At 37.3% G+C, this 22,600-nt stretch overlaps 1 protein-coding gene and 1 long non-coding RNA gene across 2 annotated transcripts; one reads left to right on the top strand and one right to left on the bottom strand.

Annotated features, from left to right (window-relative positions):
- Window positions 1-14,710: 14,710 nt before the first annotated feature.
- Window positions 14,711-19,539, bottom strand: LOC145783882 (uncharacterized). Its single transcript, XR_014290969.1, has 3 exons — window positions 19,352-19,539; window positions 16,884-16,957; window positions 14,711-14,971 (listed from the first exon to the last, which is right to left on the bottom strand). It is a non-coding gene; the product is annotated as an uncharacterized LOC145783882 (long non-coding RNA).
- An 867-nt stretch (window positions 19,540-20,406) lies between these two features.
- Window positions 20,407-22,304, top strand: LOC145784856 (uncharacterized). Its single transcript, XM_082596697.1, has 2 exons — window positions 20,407-20,607; window positions 20,929-22,304. The coding sequence occupies exons 1-2, from the start codon at window positions 20,414-20,416 to the stop codon at window positions 21,110-21,112; spliced, it is 378 nt and encodes a 125-aa protein (XP_082452823.1). The 5' UTR covers window positions 20,407-20,413; the 3' UTR covers window positions 21,113-22,304.
- Window positions 22,305-22,600: the final 296 nt, after the last annotated feature.

Below are 22,600 nucleotides of genomic sequence, written 5' to 3'. Positions count from 1 at the left end.
TGCGGGAAAATGTTTGCGGAAACTGCGATCAGCGGACTTCGGTTTTAAACTATTTTTTCTCTCGATCTTTTCAAGGTACGAACTGACGGTCCGAACTGTTCATGGTACGAACTAGGTTGCATCCGATCAACCTAACCCTAAACCTTTTAAAATGTTTGCGGAAACTGCGGAAAAACGGAAACTGCAATCAGCAATGTTCTATTTTTTTCTCTCGATCTTTTCAGTTTGTTTGTTTGTGGAAACTCCAATCAGCAACGTCGTCTTTTTTTAATTTTTTCTGTCAATCTTTTCAGGGTACAAATTGTTTAGGGTATGAATTAGGTTGCACCTGACTTACATACTAATAATTAGTAGCAAGCTATTCATGTATGCAACCGAATTCGTACCATGAACAATTTGTACCGTCAGTTTGTACCTTGAAAAGATCAAGAGAAAAAATTAAAAAAAGCCGAAGTGGCTGATCGCAGTTTCCGCAAACATTTTAAAATTTTCCGCAAACAAACAAAAACTCTTAGGATCATTACTAGAAATTTTAAAATATTTGCGAAAACTCCGATCAACTCTAACTCCTAAACCTTTTAAAAATTTTGCGAAAACTCCGATCAGCGACTTCGGCAAACTCTTAGGATTATTACCGGAAATTTTAAAATGTTTGCAGAAACTACGGAAAAACGGAAACTGCAATCAGCGACTTCGGCTTTGTTCTATTTTTTTCTCAATCTTTTTAGTTTGTTTGTTTGCGGAAACACCCTAACCCTTCTAAAATGTTTGCGGAAACTTCGATCAACCCTAACCTAACCCTTTTAAAATGTTTGCAGAAACTGCTATCAGCGACTTCGGCAAACTCTTAGGATCATTACCGGAAATTATAAAATGTTTGCGGAAACTGCGATCAGCGATGTTCTATTTTTTTCTTACGATCTTTTCAGTTTGTTTGTTTGCGGATACCGATATCTAACCGATACCGGTACCCTAATCCTTTTAAAATGTTTGCGGAAACTGCAATCAGCGACTTCAGCTTTTTTTAATTTTTTCTCTTGATCTTTTTAAGGTACAAACTGACGGTACAAATTGTTCATGGTACGAATTAGGTTGCACCGGCTATTCATTAACATCTCAACTGTCACACGGCCCTTCCACATATCAAGAGCTGAAGGTCATGTAAAATATGAGTGTCATGAATTTCTATAAGTTCTATTGACTAACCTACCCATACATGCTATGGGTTAACCAGCACACAGAAATGCAGAAAATCATCCACGCCAGTGTGGAAACCGGGTGCATCCTAGTTCGTACCCTGAACAGTTCGGACCCTCAGTTCGTACCCTGAAAAGATCGAGAGAAAAAATTAAAAAAAGCCGAAGTCGCTGATCGCAGTTTAATAGCACAAAGCCGAAGTCGCTGATCGGAGTTTCCGCAAACAAACTCGAGGGTTAGGGTTAGCGGAAACCGCGGAACTGCGGAAAAATATTTGCGGAAACTGCGATCAACGAGGGTTAGAGCAGAGCATAGATTACTCGATGATTAGAGTTAGGGTTAGCCGAAACTGCGGTTAGCAAAACTGCTGAAAAATGTTTGCGGAAACTGCGATCAGCGAGGGTTAGGGTTAGAGCATAGATTGCTCTATAGTTCGGGTAAAGGTTAGCGAAAACTGCGGAAAAATGTTTGCGGAAACTGCGATCAGCGAGGGTTAGGGTTAGAACATATTTTGCTCTATAGTTAGGGTTAGGGTAAAGGTTAGCGGAAACTGCGGAAAAATGTTTTCGGAAACTGCGATCAGCGAGGGTTAGGGTTAGAGCATAGATTAATCTATGGTTAGAGTTAGGGTAAAGGTTAGCGGAAACTGCGGTTAGCGGAATCTACGGAAAATGTTTGCGGAAACTGCGATCAGCTAGGGTTAGAGCATAGATTAGCCTATGCTGGTTAAGGTTAGCGGAAACTGCGATCAGCGACTTCGGCTTTGTGCTATCTTTCTCTCGATCTTTTCAGGGGGAAAATTTTAAAATGTTTGCAGAAACTGCGATCAGCGACTTCCGCTTTTTTTAATTTTTTCTTTCGATCTTTTTAGGGTACGAACTGAGGGTCCGAACTGTTCAGGGTACGAACTAGGTTGCATCCGTGGAAACCTATCAGTCCAGGCGATGGAGTAAATCGATGGTAACTATGGGTAATACGACGACACGTATCTAATTTCTTGGTAATTCATTGCAACTATGTATAAAATTTACACACAGGCTATTTTTACCATGCATAATATGCAGGGTTGAGAAAAACCCGGGTTTTTTTAAAAAAGCCCAACCCGCCCCAGTTTTTTTGAAAAAACCCGGGTTTTATTGGGTTTTTTAAAAAAAAACATGCAAAAAAGGTAGATTTATGCTTATTTCACCTAAAAACTGCTTTTTATCAAGAAGTGCTCAGACTGCTCACTCACAGTACATGCCGGCATAACTCAATAAAATAATGCACTAGGGCTGTTCAGCTATGAGGCCTTCTTGCATAATGAGTTTTAGTGTACTGTAAAGTGGCATTACTTGATTTTTGTGTACTGTACAGAAATATCCACTGCGTTTTCACTTTATCCTTGGAAATTTACTTCAAAATCACATCTTTAAGTCCTAATTTGAAGTTTGTTTTAAGTGCCTTGTAGTGTTTTCGCTCATTTTTTCGATTTTCTAATAAAAATTGACAAATATGATGCTTTGGGTTTTTTTATGGGTTTTTTTGGGTTTTTTTAAGTGGGTTTTTTAAAAAAAACCCACCCGGGTTTTTTTGGGTCGGGTAAAATACCGACAACCCTGATAATATGTGGTAAATATAGCTAGCCTCTGCTATTTCTAAAAGCGTCATTTCAACAATTCAACACTGAAAAACAAATCAAGTATCATACCGGTACCGTAGTTGGCATAAAAAGATAAAACTTACCTACACAAGTTGTCATAACATTATTGATTAGTAGACTGTTAAATTTATTTTTTGTTATCAAATTATTTTCAATTGTAAAATATTTGTGAAGTGGATGCATTGTTTCTAGCACTAGTTGCAACGTTCATCTGGTGAAATTGAAAGTAAAATTAACACCATCTTGTTTGTTGTTAATTTTACATTCAATTTCATCAGATGAACGTTGCAACTAGTGCTAGAAACAATAATTGTCCTGATGAACACCCAATCTTTTCAGTATTCAGAAGTGGATGCAGTTAGTGGTCGCAAATTAGTACATATGGATCCGGCACTATATAAATTAAACCAATCTAAACTTACAATATCTAGCCTTAACTTCGCAAGATTGTAATTTTTTTATTTCTAGGCTCAAAACACGAAAAGTTGTGCTAACTGCTAGCGGTAACAAGAAAAAGGAAGCATGGCGCCAGCGCGCTGGATGATGCGTTGAAATCGCCAATTCGGTTCACTAATTTCTAGCAGAGTTTCTCAACAAATAAATTCAAAAATATGATACTAATGAAACAGCTCGAGGTTTGTTTTGGTGTGTGCTCACAATTATTAGGAATATGTTAGCGCTTTGATACAAACCACTTAGATGAAAGGAAATGTGAATAGTAGACAGAATATTATAATAATTTCTTTTGACATAAAAAGTAAATAAACTCGTGGTTCAATTTTAAAAATTAATGTAGGCCTACGACCAAGTCCACTTTGAAATTCTTCTGTTGCAGAACTCGTGGTTGTCCGATAGTTTAAGTACCACCGCGCACCACCAAGTTTCTATTGTTACGAACAATTGTTCTTCAAATGAAACGTCACATAACTTACGTCATGGAATATTTTAAAAAATGAGCAGAGAATACAACATACTTTGTAACACCAGTAAAACATTGCACAAACCGTTTCAACACCTGTTGGGAATTGCATAACAATGTTTATCACTGTTACGTCACAGAAGCTGGTTACGTGCATTTGAAATATCTCAAGTCAGTTTCGCCATTCATTATAAAATTGTCGTTGGAAGGTTGGTCAAATATTAAAACTGTTTTGCTTGTGCTTACCAACTAGACGAAATCTCCGTCTTTTATCCTAGTAATTTGTATTGTGGTGACAAGTTTTAGTGGCGTATCGCGTTACGCTCCATTTTCAACAGCCTGTTAGCTATTTTTTGCTGAAATACAATTCTTGAAAAAAGACGTTTTCAGAAAAGTATTTTTTTTTCGGTGTTATCGCATACAGACGAAAGGATGCGGGAATTTTATGTCACAACTTTCCCACGAAGATATTATGGTTTACCGCTGTGACCATCTATATATTTATTTATCAAAATGGTCCATATCACGACCAATCATAAGAAATACAAATGAAGCAGATAATCAACTCCGAAAACAAGTCATAAGTGGTGATGCGGGGGAGGGTCGCTACTCCTCACACCCGTTGGTCGACGTTGCCTTACATGCGAGAGTGGGAGTTCCCGATGTTGGGGTGCTCAGCGAAGGCAAGTCGACCCTTGTGTTCTATCAGAAACAACTTAGGTTTGTGGTACGTAACGAAGTACAGCAAAATCCCGAAAACGGATTTAGCTGCTTCGTGCCACATAACACCCCACCAGTGTCTGAGGGCTGGGTTGGCCCGAGACACGCAAAGGTAGAGTGCCCTGCGTTGTTCTGAACGTCGGGGGTCACCAGTGCGGGGGAGGGTCGCTACTCCTCACACCCGTTGGTCGACGTTGCCTTACGTGCGAGAGCTCCCGATGTTGGGGTGCTCAGCGAAGGCAAGTCGACCCTTGTGTTCTATCAGAAACAACTTAGGTTTGTGGTACGTAACGAAGTACAGCAAAATCCCGAAAACAGATTTAGCTGCTTCGTGCCACAGTGACAACGTTTGAGAAACTGATACAAAGTTTTGCGGATGACTGCTTTAAAAGTTGTGATATTATCAGAGATATTATTAGGCTATCAACAAAAGCAGACTTGATGTTGCACCATCTATGCAGACGAAACAATATTCTGTAACAAATATTGTATCCAATTATATCCCATCATAATTGACAGGAATAGGCTACAATAATAAGAAAAAACAACACATTTTCAATGGAAACAGAACATCTGAAAAACTTTGGCCTTGGCATGTTTCCTGAGCAGCAGGAAGGCCGTAGGCCTAACTATTGTTTCTTTCTTCATTAACAGACACTTTCTAACACTTGGCGAAAAACAACATGTCGTTAGCAGACATTGTATGATTAAGACAAGAACTGCCAAAGCAACAGACTACAGAAAGGCTGTTCAATTTAGATGATAGATCATTGACATGGGCTACACTGCAAAAAAGTGAGGGCGCTAATGTTTCCCACGTATCATTCCAGTGGCTATATTAAAAAATGGAAATAGGATATCGATAGTTGTAAAACCCCATTTATAATTGTTAATCTATTTCTTTAATCTTTATTTTTGTATTGACTGCATTTTGACTTTTATGAAATTTTGATTGTTTTACGAATTATTTTTTATTTATTTTTGGGTAGGCTAGATCTGCTTGATCAATTACCATTCAAGCTTTGATTTTGAAATTGCCAAACTTTTCTGCGTAGCACAGCGTATTCGCTATAATTTATGTGTCCCAGAGATGTTCAGAAACATATTAGGCCTATAATTTCATAATTCGCTATAAATTATGTGTCCCAGAGATGTTCAGAAACATATTAGGCCTAATGCTATAGGCTACCTTGAAGAGAAAAGAGATGAAGTCAATTATTTTCCCATTGCGCAATTGTTTGTAGCCTACCTACGGAAGACTATGGCTAGTAGGCTAGTAGCCTATCAATAAAATAACACCCTTCCCTTTTTTCAACATTGCCACTTTTGATCAACTATCATGAACATGGATGACATATCCTAAATCAAAAAGACAACTTTTACGACTAATGTTTATTTCGCAACTTCCTGTAAGCATTCTGAAAATTGAAACTGATAATGTAAGCTACCGTAGCCTACGCAGTAAAACATATAAGGTAATTGAAATAAGCTACAGTCTGATAAAAATTAGGTTACTTTTTTGCTATTTCCAAAACTTTTAGAATACGTTCTTGCCGATTTTTCATAAAACCTTTGCCAAACATCTGCCAAACATCTAGCTGAGGAGCATAACTTAATGTCCTAATCGATAGTGCCAGCACGATTAAATAGGTGCCATCATGGCCGGATTTAGATTGACAGAGGCCGATAAGCCAGGCTATTCCTTTTTCAAGGTCCTCAATCTTCACTAACAGCCACAGAGACGAGTATTTTACACAATCACTGTCCACTGATCAACCACAGTAAAATTAGTGATGGGGTTATGTAGCCTACTGGCAATTCGCAAATGTTGAAATTAACCATTTGACGACAACCAAAGTTTGCAATTTAATTGTAAACATTTTATAAAATATTGCTGTAAAATATGAAATGTTAGGTATAAACAAAATAATTTTGTAGCCTCATCATCATCATCATCAACAGGGGGAGAACGGGGTAAATTGAACCGTTTATCGCGATTATCGCCACAGATCGTAAAATACTGGCACTAAGAACCTGATACTTGGACACAAGTTTGTGACACCTATCATGCATTTTACGAGTAGATTATTTGCAGTAGCAGCTTTTATTATGTACATAAATATAATCCTAAAATGATCAGTCTTGTGGTTCAACTTACCCTGCTCATGGGGTAAGTTAAACCGGACAATAGGGTTAGTTGAACCACTATCAATATACGCCTAATTGTATATACTGCAGCTGAAAACCATCATTGAGATGTTTTCAGGTAAATTGAGATTTAACACTGCCGAGATGATATACAACTTCTCCATTATCATGGATTAATGTGCTGATTTAAATGCTACCGGAACTTGACATTCAACATTTTCAGCTATCCTACAATATACAGTATTTAACGTAAATAGACACATTAGGCTACTACAGGGTATGACAAAAATTGTTTTTGCAAGATCAAGCAGAATAAAATGCAACAACTACTCAAGCAAATTCATCCAATTATTCAATTCTGCTGGGAAAACAAACTTGTTTTGCCTCTTTGTGGTTCCACTGATTTCAGGAAATGGAAGAGTCATGACAATGTCCTTTTTGGGAAAGGAGCATTCATCTCCATCTTTGAATGTGAATGCTGGTTGGTCAGTTGCTGGATCATTCCTTCCCTTCTTTAAAAACGTGCCTTCACATTCTCCAGTTGTAGGCTATCATCTACACACTCGACAAGTCCTACGTAATGAAGAATTCTTTTTTTCCCTGTAAACCCCACCAGCACATAATAGGCATATCATCATCACTGTTGTCATCACAGATAGCTTGTAGTTCAGTTGAATTATCGCTTTCAGTATCGGTTTCTTCGTCTAGAATTAGTCTTTTCTTTGGTGCTTTTTTGCTAATTTTGCTGCATGTAAAGATTCTAATATTTCTTTTTCTGGCGTGTCTGTAAGAATTCGAGTTGTAGATCTTTTACGACCTTTTCGTGTTTGTTTTCTTGGGCCTGCAATTGGCAGGGGAACGATCTGTGCGGGTGACACATAGTTTCCATTATTATGAAAGCTGCTTGTGGTCAAATGATCAAGATTATTGCTAGTTGTAGGCTAATACTCTCTGCTCCACTTAACTTTGTTGTACTTTCTTCATGGTCTGTATCATTGGTGCCATGCTCAGATGTCACATTTGGCCGGTAAGGTAAGTTGAACCATGGTTCAACTTACCTTTATCTGAATGGTTCAACTTTCCCCAAACCTGTGTTGCAACTTTAAAGTAAATTCTCAATGAAACAATAAAACCTAGGTGTACAAGCTTTAGGCAAAATATTACAGTGGTACCACCTCATATATTAGCTACAATATCATATAAATATACATTCAACATTAGAACTTATGACACCGAAAATACTTTTTTTAATTTTTCACTTTTACCTCAACAAATTCAGTACTGCTCAGTCACTACCAAACCACTGCAGCTTTCTTCATGATTCCTAGAATAAAATGGCGTTCTGAACTGACTTAACCAGTAGGTGACGCACAAGAATTTCTTTACGAATTTATTTAGACAAAATAAGGGGTGGTTCAACTTACCCACCGGTTCAACTTACCCCGTTCTCCCCTATCATAGCCGATGCGGCCTTTGATGAACTAGATGCTCAGTTCGTAAATTTTTCCAGTGTTCCCTTTGTAGCCTACTTTATTGTTAATGTAATGTACTTCAAAGAAATATCAAACGTACAAATTTTATATTGCCTATGAAATGCCAATAACAAGATTAATTTATAGACTAATCTTAGTCCAATGTAGGCTACATGCAGCCTATAACTTATTATACCGGTAGCTACTTGACAACAATAGTGATCACATAATGCAAAAATCCTAATTCCTTTCATATGTTCTCACTAACTAATTTGCTTTAAAACACATAAGGAATGATGTATCATCATCAAAAATACTTAGATTGATGAAAAAGTTTTTTAGCTTTCCTCAAAGCAAAATCTCACCACAACTTATTTGTCTCAGCTTGCCACTTTTCATAGGCCTGTACACAGAATGCTGATTTTAGATAAACTGTCTTCAGCCATTGTGGACTTTCACAAGACTTCAAAGCTTCATCTTCGACGCTGGCCCTCACCCAATCAGAATGCTTTTGCCAAGAAAGGCCTGGGTGCAGCTGAATCACCTGCACATTAGCGTCAGATTGTTTGATTGATTGAATCTTTATCCTCGGACTGGGAAAGCTTCTTGCAGAGCTTAATCCTGGCAGTTTTGCATACTTGTAGAGGCTTCGGATCACTGACGCAGGCCCGGTCACCGAGATTGACAGAGTAAAGTTTCCGATTGTTGAAGTCTTGTTGCCGGGGAACTATTCTATCCATTAGATGCCGCTGAATGGAGAGCAGTCCTTAACGTGCGTTGCTCAAGCGCACACCCCGAGAGTCGAACCAGCGCCGCTTGATCTTGAAGTTTCTTCGTTCCAGAAGTGACGCGCTAACCAATTGAGCTATCGGGGCGGACAATATGCACAAATGGAAAATGGCACCATTCGCGATCTGTGAGTGCGACAAGGAGGAAGTTAACGTAGACCACACCATCTTCAACTGTGCCTTTTATCATGTGCGAAATGGTGTGCGTGGTCTGTGTAAACTGGATGACCAATCTATCCAATGGATGCCTGACACCTGCCCAGACATCTAGTCCGATAGTCACCGCCTCTGCTCGAGGGTAACAAAAGGCAGAGCACCTTGGAATGGCTGAAGACACAAAACGTTCGAACGAGGTAGAAAAAGTGGATCTTAATTTATTTTGAATCCTTTCAAGTCCTGAAAACGAAGAACCTCTTTCCTAAGCAGTTGGTGATCATTAGGCCAAGAAATAACCGAATAATTGATTCTGTATTTGTGAAAATCATCTGCACTGTTTTGCTTGAAACTTATATTATTTTGGTTTGGTTTTTGAATCTTTATCCTCGGACTGACAAAGCTTTGATATGTTATTCCTGGTAGTTTCGCATACTTAGAGAGGCTCTTGACGCAGGGCCAGTTACCGAGATTAGCAGAGTGAAGTCTTTCGATTGTTGAAGTGTTGTTGCCGGGAATTTATTCCATTCACTTGGTGCCGCTAAATGAAGAGCAGTCCTGAAATGCGTTGCTCGTCAAGCGCACATCCCGAGAGCCGAACCAGCGCCTCGTGATCTTGAGCAGGGCGCGTAACAACTAACGATTTTATAAGGTCCGTAGCAAATGAGACAAACCGTGCTCTTCGGTAGGCCCATACTTTTATCTCATGTAAGCTACAAGACCCAAATTTGTCTACACCTAGTGGAGGACTAAAGGTGTGCAAAAACTAACAACTTGTTAAAAAAATAATTCTTAAGTTGTGTTATATTTCCTTTCCATAAAAAATATACTCACCAGAGACTTAATTTGCATTTCGACCTGTTTATAGCTACCTACGTTATTAGAACTGGTTTCCAGAAAACTTCATGTTATTTCCCAGGTGAACGTTTCTACAAATATATAGGATTAGGCTAAGCGTATAAGTTATAGCCTATACATCCTGCATTTTGATGCCACCAAATCTTGAGGCCCCAGGCTTCAGCCTTTCAGGTTTGGTGGAAAATTTGGCACTGGGTGCCTAGACTATAGGACCGGGAGTTTTGAAGTATTTAGGAGCCAAAGTCTTGGGTTTCGGAGTAGGAGTTTGAAATTTTTAGAAGAAATAGCAGCTGGATTGGAGTCGGAGTGTGATTTTTTGCCAGTTTATACATTTAACGTAGGATTTACGCCATATTTGACGCTGTTGTTCTTTTTTGTAGGCTACCTCTATAGCTTTTTTTCCAAGCAGTAACTTTTTTATGCATGGGAAACAGAAGTACATAATTAACCCAAGTTTAGAAGTAGTCTATGCGCTGGACTTGGGCAACTCATTTAAACAACAGTTTCCAATTAAGTGGCAACTATAGTTGATGAAAGTAGGCTATGCATTGGCAACAACACTGGCTAAAATAGCAATGCAACATGCTTTCTGTTTGAAATAAAATTGGGTTACGTTTTGACACGTTTCGGGTTGTTTGTAAGGCTTTACAAGAAGCTGCGTCGCCAAGGAAGATTTTTCGTCACTGGCAGGAGAAAACTCTTTGATCTTTTAACAAACAAGAAAACATTTGACACTCCACGTGAATGTATCCCACAACGACATATAGTTTACGTCACGACGTTGATGCTTGGACCGTGAGCGCAATTCGTACCACAAATTTTCTGGAAACTTCCTTGCTTTTTTAATTCAACAAATTTTGTTAAGCTATAGTAGCCTTATCATAGATGTTTTTTCTCGAAATCGATTTTCAAGAAACGAAAATCGCCCCACAGGTTCCCTTAAGCTTTAAGTGCTTTTCCTTGCCACGTAAACAAGAGTGTAAGGATTAGGCTTATAGGTGTTGTTGGCGCACTGCATGATGTCACAAGACAAAGTTGTCAGCTCGTAAATTATTTCAGTGATTTATCTGGTTTTATCATATTTGATAGGCCTCACTGTATAAAAGCTTACCGACAGGGAGTCAGAAAAGATGGAATGTTTGAAGCAAGAATGACATAGCGAAGAGTTAAGAAAGAAAGCGATCAGTGAAATGTGAGATCTAACCTTCGCAAATGCGTCCAGAGACGAATGTGTTTGAGCCATAGGCTACTAAGATTGTCAGGTAAATATTTACAACATTACGTTTTTAATCACAATCTGATTCTATAAAACCTATACTAGACCAGCTTTAAAAGGGTTTTTCTCTGTGAAAAACTGTCGGAAAGTAGCTCAAGGGAGCTATCGAATAAAATGGTGGCTAAAAATGTTACAGGCGACGTCTAATGTATACCTACCGGTACTAGCCTGCGCAAGTGCGCAGTGCGCGTGTTCAATTTATTCGGAGTTTTCAAAAGTTGGTCTCGATTTTTAAAATGTAGTTGGGTCACTCAAGGTAATTCTGATTTCTAGCCTCTGTTATTTGTGTATTTGTGTTGACCACCAGGCCTCCAACAGCCTTACAGCGAAAGCGTTGCAGCAGGAAGAAGAAAGTCTTTTATTGTGTTTGCATTATCTTTTACAAGCTTTATTGTGTTTTTGTGTTCATATAGCTATTTTGTTTTTGAAATTTTACTTTTTTTCTGAAAACTATCTTCAAGTCGGATTACAATCGAACTTAAAAATTGAAACAGAAGCTAAGTAACTCACATTCTAGCTTAAACAAAGAAATTGTTTGTAATCTAAACTCGAAGTAATATCATATTTGTAATATAGCTTTGCTTTTTTGGTTCGACAGAAAAAAAAACATTTTCTAAACAGGTTATAATTTCTTGTTTAAGTTAAGCTTAATTATTTTTCATTTCCTTACACTTTAACAGCAAGACATGGACGAACAACGCAATGTTTATGTTGGCAACATCCCATTTGACGCGACTGAGGAAAATCTATATCACGCATTTGAATCATGTGGCTGTATTCAAGATATTGTAATAGTGTCAGAAAGAGAATCTGGCAGGTCTCGTGGATTTGGCTTCATTATGTTTTCAACAGCAGATGAAGCAACTTGCGCTATCAAGGAGTTACACTCTGCATATTTTATGGGGCGAAGGATATGTGTTGCAAAAGCGGAAAAACAAAAAAGACATGGTGGTGGTGAATGCAATACAAGTCAGATCCAGGAAAAAGCTACCCAAAAAATTATATTGACAAACAAAAAATGAAAAACTTTTATGCAGGAAAACTTTATAGTATGCTAAGTCTTTTTTTGCACTTTGCAGGATAGTTTATAGCTTAGACTACTTGAATCACTTATTGTATGTAAGGTTGTTTCTTTTTTTTTCTTGCTTATGTGCCATTGACCTTTCGTTGCAAAACATTTAAGTTATATTTGTAGGCTACGTGAAATTCCGCTTTGGCTATTTTCTGACCGTAAACAACTTTTTTTAATGTCTCATGGTTTGTTTGAAGCAGTAGCACTCGTGACTCAAACTTCTCGAGTGATTACTGATTATATTATCGTTCTGAGAGTATATTTTTGTGCACATTCCATATTCTTATAGGTTTACAGCAGAGTTTCCCAGCCTGGGGGCTATGGCCCCTTAGTAGGCCATGTGCCTTTTTGCAAGGGGGCCATGGAAAAATTTGAAAAAAATTTTTTTTTAATTTATCATCTCTAACTTAAGTCCATTCCAACACTATATAGGCCTAACAAGCAAAATAAATTAGAATTTAATAAAAATACTAGTAGCCTACATTTTGCAACAACAACAGCTCAACTATCACATTCCCTGCATACGGTATGTAATAAATAATTAATGTACTATCATGTTTATTGTGTGTTATATTTAGGCTATATCATTTTATCATTCTAACTACCGGTTACTGTATAAAAAAGTTTTTTAATTAAAATGACGTTTCTAAATTTTTTCGAAAGGTTGAAAAAATAGGGCGGTCATGGATTTTTCAAATTTTTTAAAGGGGCCACGGTGTAAAAAAGGTTGAGAACTCCTGGTCTACAGCAAACTTGTTTGTTTAGCATCTCAGACCTATAGTCAACTACATTTTTGTTGCCTATGAAGAACTTTTCATAGACGTTTGCGCAAGAAACTTACCAAACGCTTGGTCGGTTTGGTGTGTTTTATTTTGTCAATGTTCAAGTTTGCAGCCTGATGAACTTGTCAATAAAATGGAAGTAAGGCGAAGCAACAAAATATTATTCAATTCTGTTTTGCCACGAGTTTAACCAAGAAAATCTAATGGTGAATGTCATTTTGACCAGATGGTCTATTATTTTTAGCTCACTTTAAAACTCAAAACAAAACCAAAAGTCTAATTTAGCAGCATAAAATAAATCTAGAAAATCTCCAAGCAGAAGTTTAAAAAAATAAAACTCACTTAAAAATATATGTAAAAATAAGTTATGTGGCTACCTCAAGCTAAAGTCCAAAGCAAAATATTACAAAATTGTTCAAATTAATTCAGTTGTTATTTCAGACCATCACAGCAAAAACAATAGGCCTACACGTCAACATCGCAAAGGTCTAGAAAAAAGTAGAAGCGAAAAAACGCGAACGTTATAGCCTAACGTGCTTGCGACCGAAATAAACAATTACGTTAAATAAAAATCGGCACGGTCCTAACACTTTCAGAAGAAATGAGGATAAGAAGGGAAATAAAACAATTAGGCCTACAAACAAAAATCAAATAAAAACAACCACATAGGGCAGCGGTTCCCAACCTTTTTGGTGCCGTGACCCTTTTATAACATTTGCCAAATTGCGGTGACCCCAAGGATAAAATTAGTTGGGATGATCCTCCTTCACTGCACTTTTGGAGCTAACTAGTAGGCTACTACAATGTTAAGTAAAAGGTATATAAATTTCCACCCTTAAGGGTGGTCTCTGTTTTCCACCCTATGCTTCTGTATGGTGGATTTTTCCACCAAAAATGGTGGATATTTCCACCCTTGAGCAATGGTGGAAATTTCCACCCCCAACAAAATCCACCCTAAACTGTGGAAATTTCCACCCTAGTCTCTGTTTTCCACCCTAGGCCTATACACTTATAGGGTGGATTTTTCCACCACAAAAAGTGTAAAATTCCACCCTTCATCTGAGGTGGAAATTTCCACCTCAGTAGCATTTGCTCTCAGGCTGTCTAAATTTCCACCCTTTAGAATAGTCCTAATTTTTACCTTATTACTTTTGCTTGAGTTGGAAATGTCCACTCTACAATTCAGACTATTTTTTTTATCGCATTAATTCGTGTTCCTGTTTTTTTGTTGCACTTTCTGCCTCCCTATCCGCCAGGTTGCGTAAAAACTGTTCCTTGCACAAGTGTTTTTCAACCTTTCTTGAGCCACGGAACACTTTATGCATTAAAATAATGTTGCGGAACACCAAATCGGATTTTATAATATGGGCTAATCCATAATGCAATAAAATAAACAATACAACAACAGTTTATTCACTTTCAGCTTTTCTCAATGCGATATCTTGGCCTGTTTGGATGAGCACAATTGCACAAAGTTGATATACGGGCAGGAATTGCAGAAAGGCAAACGCAAAGCAGTTGTGATTTTAATTTTCGACCTTTGTTCCATAGAACGCTAGTCCATTTTAACAATTTCTTGCGGAACACCTGACGATCTTCTACGGAACGATATAGTGTACCCAGGAACACAATCATGTTAAAAATCACTGCCTTACACCAGCACTACCAAATTGTTATTCAAAACTGATTTATTAAAGCTTGCACAGGTGTGCTAATATCAACGGAAACCGGGAAATGTCACACAGGTAATTTAATAGTTGTAGCGTTTCGGCGACTTCTTGGGGAAAGTTAATATCAAATATCCAATACGTGTGCAAAAGCAGAAGCAGTGCAGTTTCAGGCTCCTCGATGTGGCATAGCAGTTGCCTTTGCACGTGTAGAGAAAATCCCTCGGATGTGCTCCAGATAAGGAGTTGTGACTTTTGTCAAGCTAAAACTGTCATCCTGTAAAACAATATGTAACATTAGCATTGATCCAACCTTATAAGAATTATAGGTCTATGGTAAAACTGATTACACTTGGAAAAAGTATAGATTTATACGATGCTAACGAATTGTGTTGTTGTGACACACTACCATCTCTATGGCACACAAATAAGCTATAGGCCTACAGAGTTATTAGCAATGTAACAATTTCGTACCAATATAAAAATGGCAGGCAAATGAAATATTCAGCAGCAAAATGTGACCCTCGAAAAACTGTTTATGATCTGATTAATAAAATATTTATCCAATAGAATTCAAATTTCAATTCAATTTTGATCATCTCATCTGCATTTCATTTCACTTTTAATTTCATCTTCGATCAGGCAAAACAAAACGCTTTTTTTAAGAGCTGTAACTTTAGTTCTCATTTCGTATGTGTGCAAGATATAGCAGTTTCTCAATTGTTTAGATTAGACCATAGTTTTGTTGTTATCCTGTATATTTTTGTCTAATCTTTAGTATTTCTTATTCAAGGTATAAGGTGTTTTAAAGGCTTGATGAAGACTACTAGATGCAAATTGCATAACCGAGAACGATTGTTATGTCGTTTTTGTTTTCACAATGTTAAATGTTGTCTCGTTGCTTAGTTATGTCTATTTATGGTTAAAAAAAACTCCTTTAACATGAACACTTTGACTTTTTTGCAGAATTTGTGCATAAAAAAACAAAACAAAAATTCGTCATGACACGGTTTTGTTTTCAAACGCACTTACGTTTCTAGAAAATAGGGCAAACCGAACACTTCGAATTGCAACATTGGCGGATTTCGAAACGAAACTAAGACAAAGAAGTAAAAAAACATAAAAATAAATTGCTTTTTTTAAATTAATCTTAAAGCTACTTGAAATTATTGGTTCGTTTCAGTTTCAATTCTTTTATTTAGTTTTGCTTCTCACCACGATTCTTGAAATTTCATTTGCTCAAATAAAATTCTTTTAAAACATCCAAAGCTTTAATGTGTCAAAACGAGAGCTGTGGAGTTGGGCGAAAAATATACGACTTCGACTCCTCGATTTATAACTGGCTGACTCCGGCTTCAGTGTTGTAAGGTTTTTTAGGGCCTCCAGATTGTTTTTTGGAGTATTCAAAAAGAATACAAAAAGAATAATTATCAGTGGTTCTATGAAACGTTGTGCGTTAAAGTTGTGTTGTTGTAAGTAATAGAAGCTTGGTCTTATATATCTAATTGCATGCAGTTTAAAATTGCAAACATTGTTTATCGTTTTGTATGCAACCGGAGTTGCAGTCTTGCCTTTTTTTTAAAAACTCCTATTCCAGAGCCCCGATAAAAACCATGCGCATTTTTGCAAGCAAAAAAAAATGGAAAAAAAAATTCTCTCTCTTTTATTTGTGACGTCAGTGGACTTAGAGCCCGTGATCTCACCTCTTTTATAACGCTCTGTCTTGGAGAGTGCACTATTGCGAAGAAAATAGAGATGGCATTCCGCTGATATACGGTTTAACAGTTTTGACCACTAGGTGCGGAATTAGCGGAATCATCATCTGTAAATGATGATGATTCCGCTGATGTACGGTTTAACAATTTTGACCACTAGGTGTGAGTAATGAGTTGTGAGGCATTTTCCGACAAATTTTGTTTCATTAAGCAAACGCTTAATGTGAATGCGGGACATAAAATGAGATATAACTTTTACTAATATTGCAAGACAGTCATACACATTCTACGATGATCATCATTTTTCCATTTTGTTTTTATTTTGATACATTCTAATAGGTGAAGTAGTGCCTCCTACCTTACATAGTGCTTACGTGCATTATGATACGGATACTGCGAGGTAACAGCATCAAACCGTTTAAGTAAAAAATGTAATTGTAATCAATTATAGCTAGCGGTAGACTGATGACTTACAGCGCCAATTATCACAAAATGCTGTATTCCCTCTTTGAATACAAGTGGTAAGCACAGCAGAGCTCTCCAGCGATCTGCAAATACAAAATAACAATGAGCTGTGCATAATTAATAGATAAGGTAAATGTGGTGCCAAACTCAGTTACTAAGTTTATGGAATGAGAAGATAAGGTTGTCATCACACTAGGCCTTCGGCACTAACGAAAGGAGAGTGGCCAGTTACTTTCTCTTGGCTTTGATATGTACTTAGGACAGCAGACACAACAAAACCATCGTGCAAGACATGACAAGTTGCCAGAAAATATTAAATATTCTCACGCTAAATAATTCACAATAGAATATTATCAGACAATTCTATGCAATGTAAGTTGCTTCACCTATTTAATCAAATTAAATAAAGAGTTACCGGTATGGGTTCGTGGTTTAACTGCTTCTTCTAGTCAAATAACAAAACTAGAGTCCTGTTTTTTTTTCGGTCATTTATCGGTCATTGACCTATTTTTTAGCAAAATGTCCGAAAAAAATATAGTCAATTTGGTCAATTGCGGCCGGATGTTGCAAGGTTGAGTTTCGCTGATGAACGTTGAAGAAACGTTTGTCTGTTCTAACTTTTCTCAGATAAAACACGACAACGTTTCTCAGCGAAACTTAATGTTGTAGCTAGTCAGGAAGTGCAAATTTTGGTTTGGAGCAGCTACTTGAAAGGAAATATTTTCATCAGAAAAAATGACCGAAATAAATAAAAAATGACCGAATTTTTTCAAGTCATTTCGGACAAATTACCAAAAAGTCTCAGCGAAAAAAAAATACCCAGAATTTTCTAGACATTGGGCTATCTGAAAGCACGCTCCATCAAGTATGAGCTGGGAAAGGCAATAATAAAAACTTTGACCCGATTCCACACGTGAGAGTATGTCTCTTTGATTTGGTTCTGCAGCCAGAACGATTGATACGAGATGTTGAACTTCGGTTTGAGTGCAAAATCGTTTTACAATGTTATTAGTTCCTCCTTAAAAATTCCATGTTCAGAAATATCACAGAATAGGTCGATTATTCAATCATAGATTTCTAACTGGAATACATCCTGGAATCGAACTCCCATGTCTTTGCGTACTTCTTGAAGATGATTAGATATGCCTTTGCCACTGGTATCAAGTTGATGCAAGCTTGAGAAGTGGAAAAATTCTCGTCTACCTAAATTTCGCTGATACAACACAAGCTTATTTCGTTACGCTGAAGGGATAAATTCAATTCATTAAATTAGGAAAATAGCCTATGTTTGACAAGTAGGCGATATCACTTTTCACAACCAGGACGTCATTTTGCAAGGGCAGGATCACAACTCTGCAGAAATTCCTTGATAGTTTCAAACAGCGAATAAAATCGTGAATCAATTTCTCTGGGAAAGCCAACGTACTTCGGTGTGGAGTAGTATGCGCTCAAAAGCTTCATCATTCTCATTGCACAATCATTTGAATAAGCGTGTATTCAGAGCGTGCGCTTTAATTTTATTCACTGCTTTGATGACAGTCTTCAAAGATAGATTAAGACGAACGCTAGATCAAAGTACTCTCGGATTGAAAGATTGGATTTGCGTAATCGCAGTGCTTCAAAGTAAGTCACGTGTTACGACCTCAACAAACTTGTAAGGCACTGTGAAGCGACTTTGCCAACATAATTGCCACAAAATCTGCCACAGAGCTCTTATAGTCACCGTCTTCTTTTGTATTTCCTTGAAGCGAAACATGACAAAAAATGTTTTGCTATCATCTTCTTGTAACTGCCCCGATTTACTCTCAGCGCTCCCCAATCGCCCACTTTATAGCCAGCGCCCCCTTCATGATTACAAACGCCCACAGGGGGGCGCTGGCGCCCACTTTGGAAACCACTGGTTTAAATGGATAACTGGTCAAATGTTTTAGACCTAACCTTGACAGCATTTGGTTTTATAAGTTGTGACAAAAACAAACAGTGTAAACAAAAAATACGCAGATTACAGAATATATATAATAATCTGCTACGACCAGGCGCGGATTTATGGGGGGGGCCCAGGGGGCCCGGGCCCCCCCGAAATTTTGTGAAAAATTGTATGTTTCCGCATCAAATGGTTTGATATGCTTCTAAACAGCTGATATTAGTCCCTCGGCATCACAATTGATGAAAATGGTTGTTTTAATGTCAATTTTCTAGCATATCGTATATGTCGTAGTATCATTGTTTATATCTGTTTAGCTTTTTCTTTCTTTTTAATTGATTTTCAAATTTTCTGGCCCCCCCCGAAAAAAACTCTTAGATTCGCGCCTGGCTACGACCTACATGTTTTTTGTTGTTACAATTTAGACTGGTGTTACAGCATATATACACAATATACAGAATACTACTGTAGATAGACAAAAAGTCAATAACTTTGGTTTAATTAGTTTGACAATTATAGTATGGTACTAGAAAAAAGTCACAATGTTACTTACCAAACTATTTCGTGTCCAAGGTGCAGATCGTCCAAAGTAACGCAATTACGTAGTTGATTCCAATATTCTACTTCAAGGGGAAATTCATGTATATGAACAACTTAGTTCACTAGTTGTTGATAATCCACGATGAAGTCACAGCGACAAACAAAACAATACCACTATCCCCTACAGTAGGTTTCATACAAAGTTTTGCTGTGAATTAAACAAATAACATAACTTCATTTTAAATCGTGCTTTTCTCTGCATTATGACTACCTCTAGCTCTGCCATTGGAACTAAACTAAACAAAACAAGTAGCCTCCTGCACATAAAAACTTGGTCAGCAAAAAGAATTTACAACATACAAACAACGTTTTTGTTTAACACTTTAACAGTTCTGAAGCATCTGTCAATCCTCGCCACACTCGACCGCACAGAGATACCAGTAAATTAGGTCAGCGTCTCTTCGTCGACGAAGCGAAAACAATTCTTTCGCCATCCAGTACCAGTTCACGCTTCATTTATCTGACCAGCGATGCTGTCGCACACAAAATACAGCACAAACAAAAATGTTAAAATATTCTACACTCCACCCAAAATATGCTACTACGTTTAACACTTTGATCCTGCGGCCTGATCTGGCTCCCATAATCGCATAGCCAAAGGCCACAGAGAACCACTGTGGATGTCGTCAGTTTAAAGGGGACCTGAAATGAAAAATGAAAATTTTTTTGGTGATTCTCTGGTGTTTAAGCATTATCTTTTTCGAAAAATTTTTTTGATATACTTTTTTGTTTGGCAAATATAACGAAAAGAAAATCAGCCACTGGATGGCGCTATGTGCCTTATGACGTATTTGGTTGTGCACTCAGTTGGCAGCTTCATATATGAACACTGGAAGCGTTGCACAAGTCGTAATTTTTAAAGATGTCTGAAATCAGAAAAGGATTTTTGTTTGAACCAAAAAGTCAGCGCCTTGACAGAGATGACTGTGATTCGGATTCGAGCTCCGACAGTGCCAGCTCCGACTGCAGTCGGATGGAGAATTTGAAATGGTGTAGGTGTGGAAATTGTGCCATCATGCCAACAATGATGGAAAATAAATGTTGCCAGGAGATTGACGCCGTGGTTGCCAAAACAGACATAGCCCGCCAATGCATAAACCAGGTCGACAGCTTTGAAAAGATGTGCCTGGATACAGAAGTGTTAGAAGCAATTATGGCTGCACTAAAGGATGTGGTCGGCGAAGATCTCCGAGATCCAATCTCAAACAGGTCAGTTTAGATAGTTGTAAAATATTATCCAAACTTTGCAGTATCAGAACCTACATGGTGAACTTTGTTCTTATATAATGTGTGTTACACATAGCCTATGGTAGTGTAAAAAATCCGGAGACCAGAGTTAGCTTACCGGTACCATTGTACATGCACCCTTGCCTGGGTCACAAATCCCAAGGTGTCCAACTTTCCATTCTTAGGTACTCTATGTTGTAAAGTTCTAGCCTAGGGCTTTTCTACATTGTGATTTACTGATAATGTTGCAATGAAAAAAATGATGATTTTACACTTCTCGGTCAATCACATTTTCTTTTACAGGTCGTACAGATATGTTGCTTATCGCAGCTTCACCTTCTGGATATATGGAAAATTGGGTCGAAAGAGGCGTAAAGTAATTCCTGCCTGTGCAGTCCTTGCAATCCGCAACAGATTTCCTGAAGAAGATGGCCAGTACGAAGGATACAAAGAAGCCATTGATGACCACTTGCCTGATGATTTTTAATTAAAATTATCTTGCTGTTTTATTAATAAAATTATCTTGCAAGTATTATTAATAAAAATTATTTTGTAAATACAGTTTTCACCTCTCTAGAGTTTTGCTTGGGACAGTATTTATATTCAAACTGTCAGTCAAATAAATGCCTGTCATCTCTCCAAAAAAATGTCAATAGAGAAACAGCAAAAACTGATGTGTGGATGAAATCCAATAAACTTTCATTAAATTATATTAAAACTACTTACCGGTATATGATCCTCTGCAACAAAAAGAATGCAGCAGAAAATTTTAGTCTGTCCATCAGTGGCTGATCCATCGAAAGGAAGAAAAGTATAAACTATCTAGGTGTAACTTTGGATGAGCGATTAACATGGGATAGTCATATTATTAATCTTAGAAAGCAGCTTGCAAAGGTCTGCGGCATAGCATTTAAGCTGAGATACATTGCCCCTTTAACAATATTACAAACTTTATAATATATTATGCTTTGTTTCAATCCAAGATCCAATACTCGATTATAAATTGGGGAAGAGCAAACTCTACATTGCTTGCTCCACTACAAGTGTTACAAAACAAGTTCATCCGATCCTGCTTATTTTTGCCGAGGTCCACAAATACAACTGTTCTTTATCACCAATTTAATGTGCTCAGAATTAACGATATTATTAAATTAGAGACTGCAAAATTTATGTACAAATATGTGCACAAAATGCTGCCCCGGGCCTTTGCTGGCTGCTTTATTTTTGTAAACAAAATTCACCATCATAAAACCCGTCAGAACCAAAGGATTGATTTATATTTGCCTTTTGCAACGTCAAACTCTGGTAAGAAGATGCTATGTTTTAATGGAGTGAAACTATGGAATCAAATACCATAAGAAAAGTCTTATAATGTTTTTAAATTTAAATATAAAAGTTTATGAAAAAATTTGTACAATGATCACTCCTAAAACATATCATCTGTTTATTTCTCGGCACAATTTTTATTTTTGTTGCCCTGTGTTATTCCGCTGTTAATGTATTATGTAAAGTGCTGGTATTGTAGCCTATATGTGTTAATGTTCTTAATTTTGGGTCTATTGTTTAAATGTTTGGGTGGCAGCTGACTTTGGTGACCTTTTGGTCTTTCGCTGCCATCCTTGTTTTGCGAATTATTTGTGTTTTTGTATATGTTTGTTTGTTTTTTTTCTTTCGTCTTCTCCAACAAAATAAACTGAACTGTTGAAAGAAATTTACACCAGTCTTGTTTGACAAGGAAATAATAGTTGAAAGATTGAAATGTCCTTCCATTCGTGATGAATTCACTATGAAACATTACGATACATGGTTAACAAACTTTTTTTAGTCCTGGGCAAAGATCAAAACGCTAATCTTATTCCTAACTCTAACCCTTATCTTTACCCTTCCTAACTTTAATCCAAACTCTGGTAATGCCTGATTGTAACCATGGCATTAAGCGTGGAAAAATAGCCACTTCCAATTGAGTATATGGTGA

This window comes from Aplidium turbinatum, chromosome 15, assembly GCF_918807975.1.
Source record: "Aplidium turbinatum chromosome 15, kaAplTurb1.1, whole genome shotgun sequence".
NCBI classification, from domain to species: Eukaryota; Metazoa; Chordata; class Ascidiacea; order Aplousobranchia; family Polyclinidae; genus Aplidium; species Aplidium turbinatum.
This window is presented reverse-complemented; position numbering and strand designations above follow the sequence as displayed.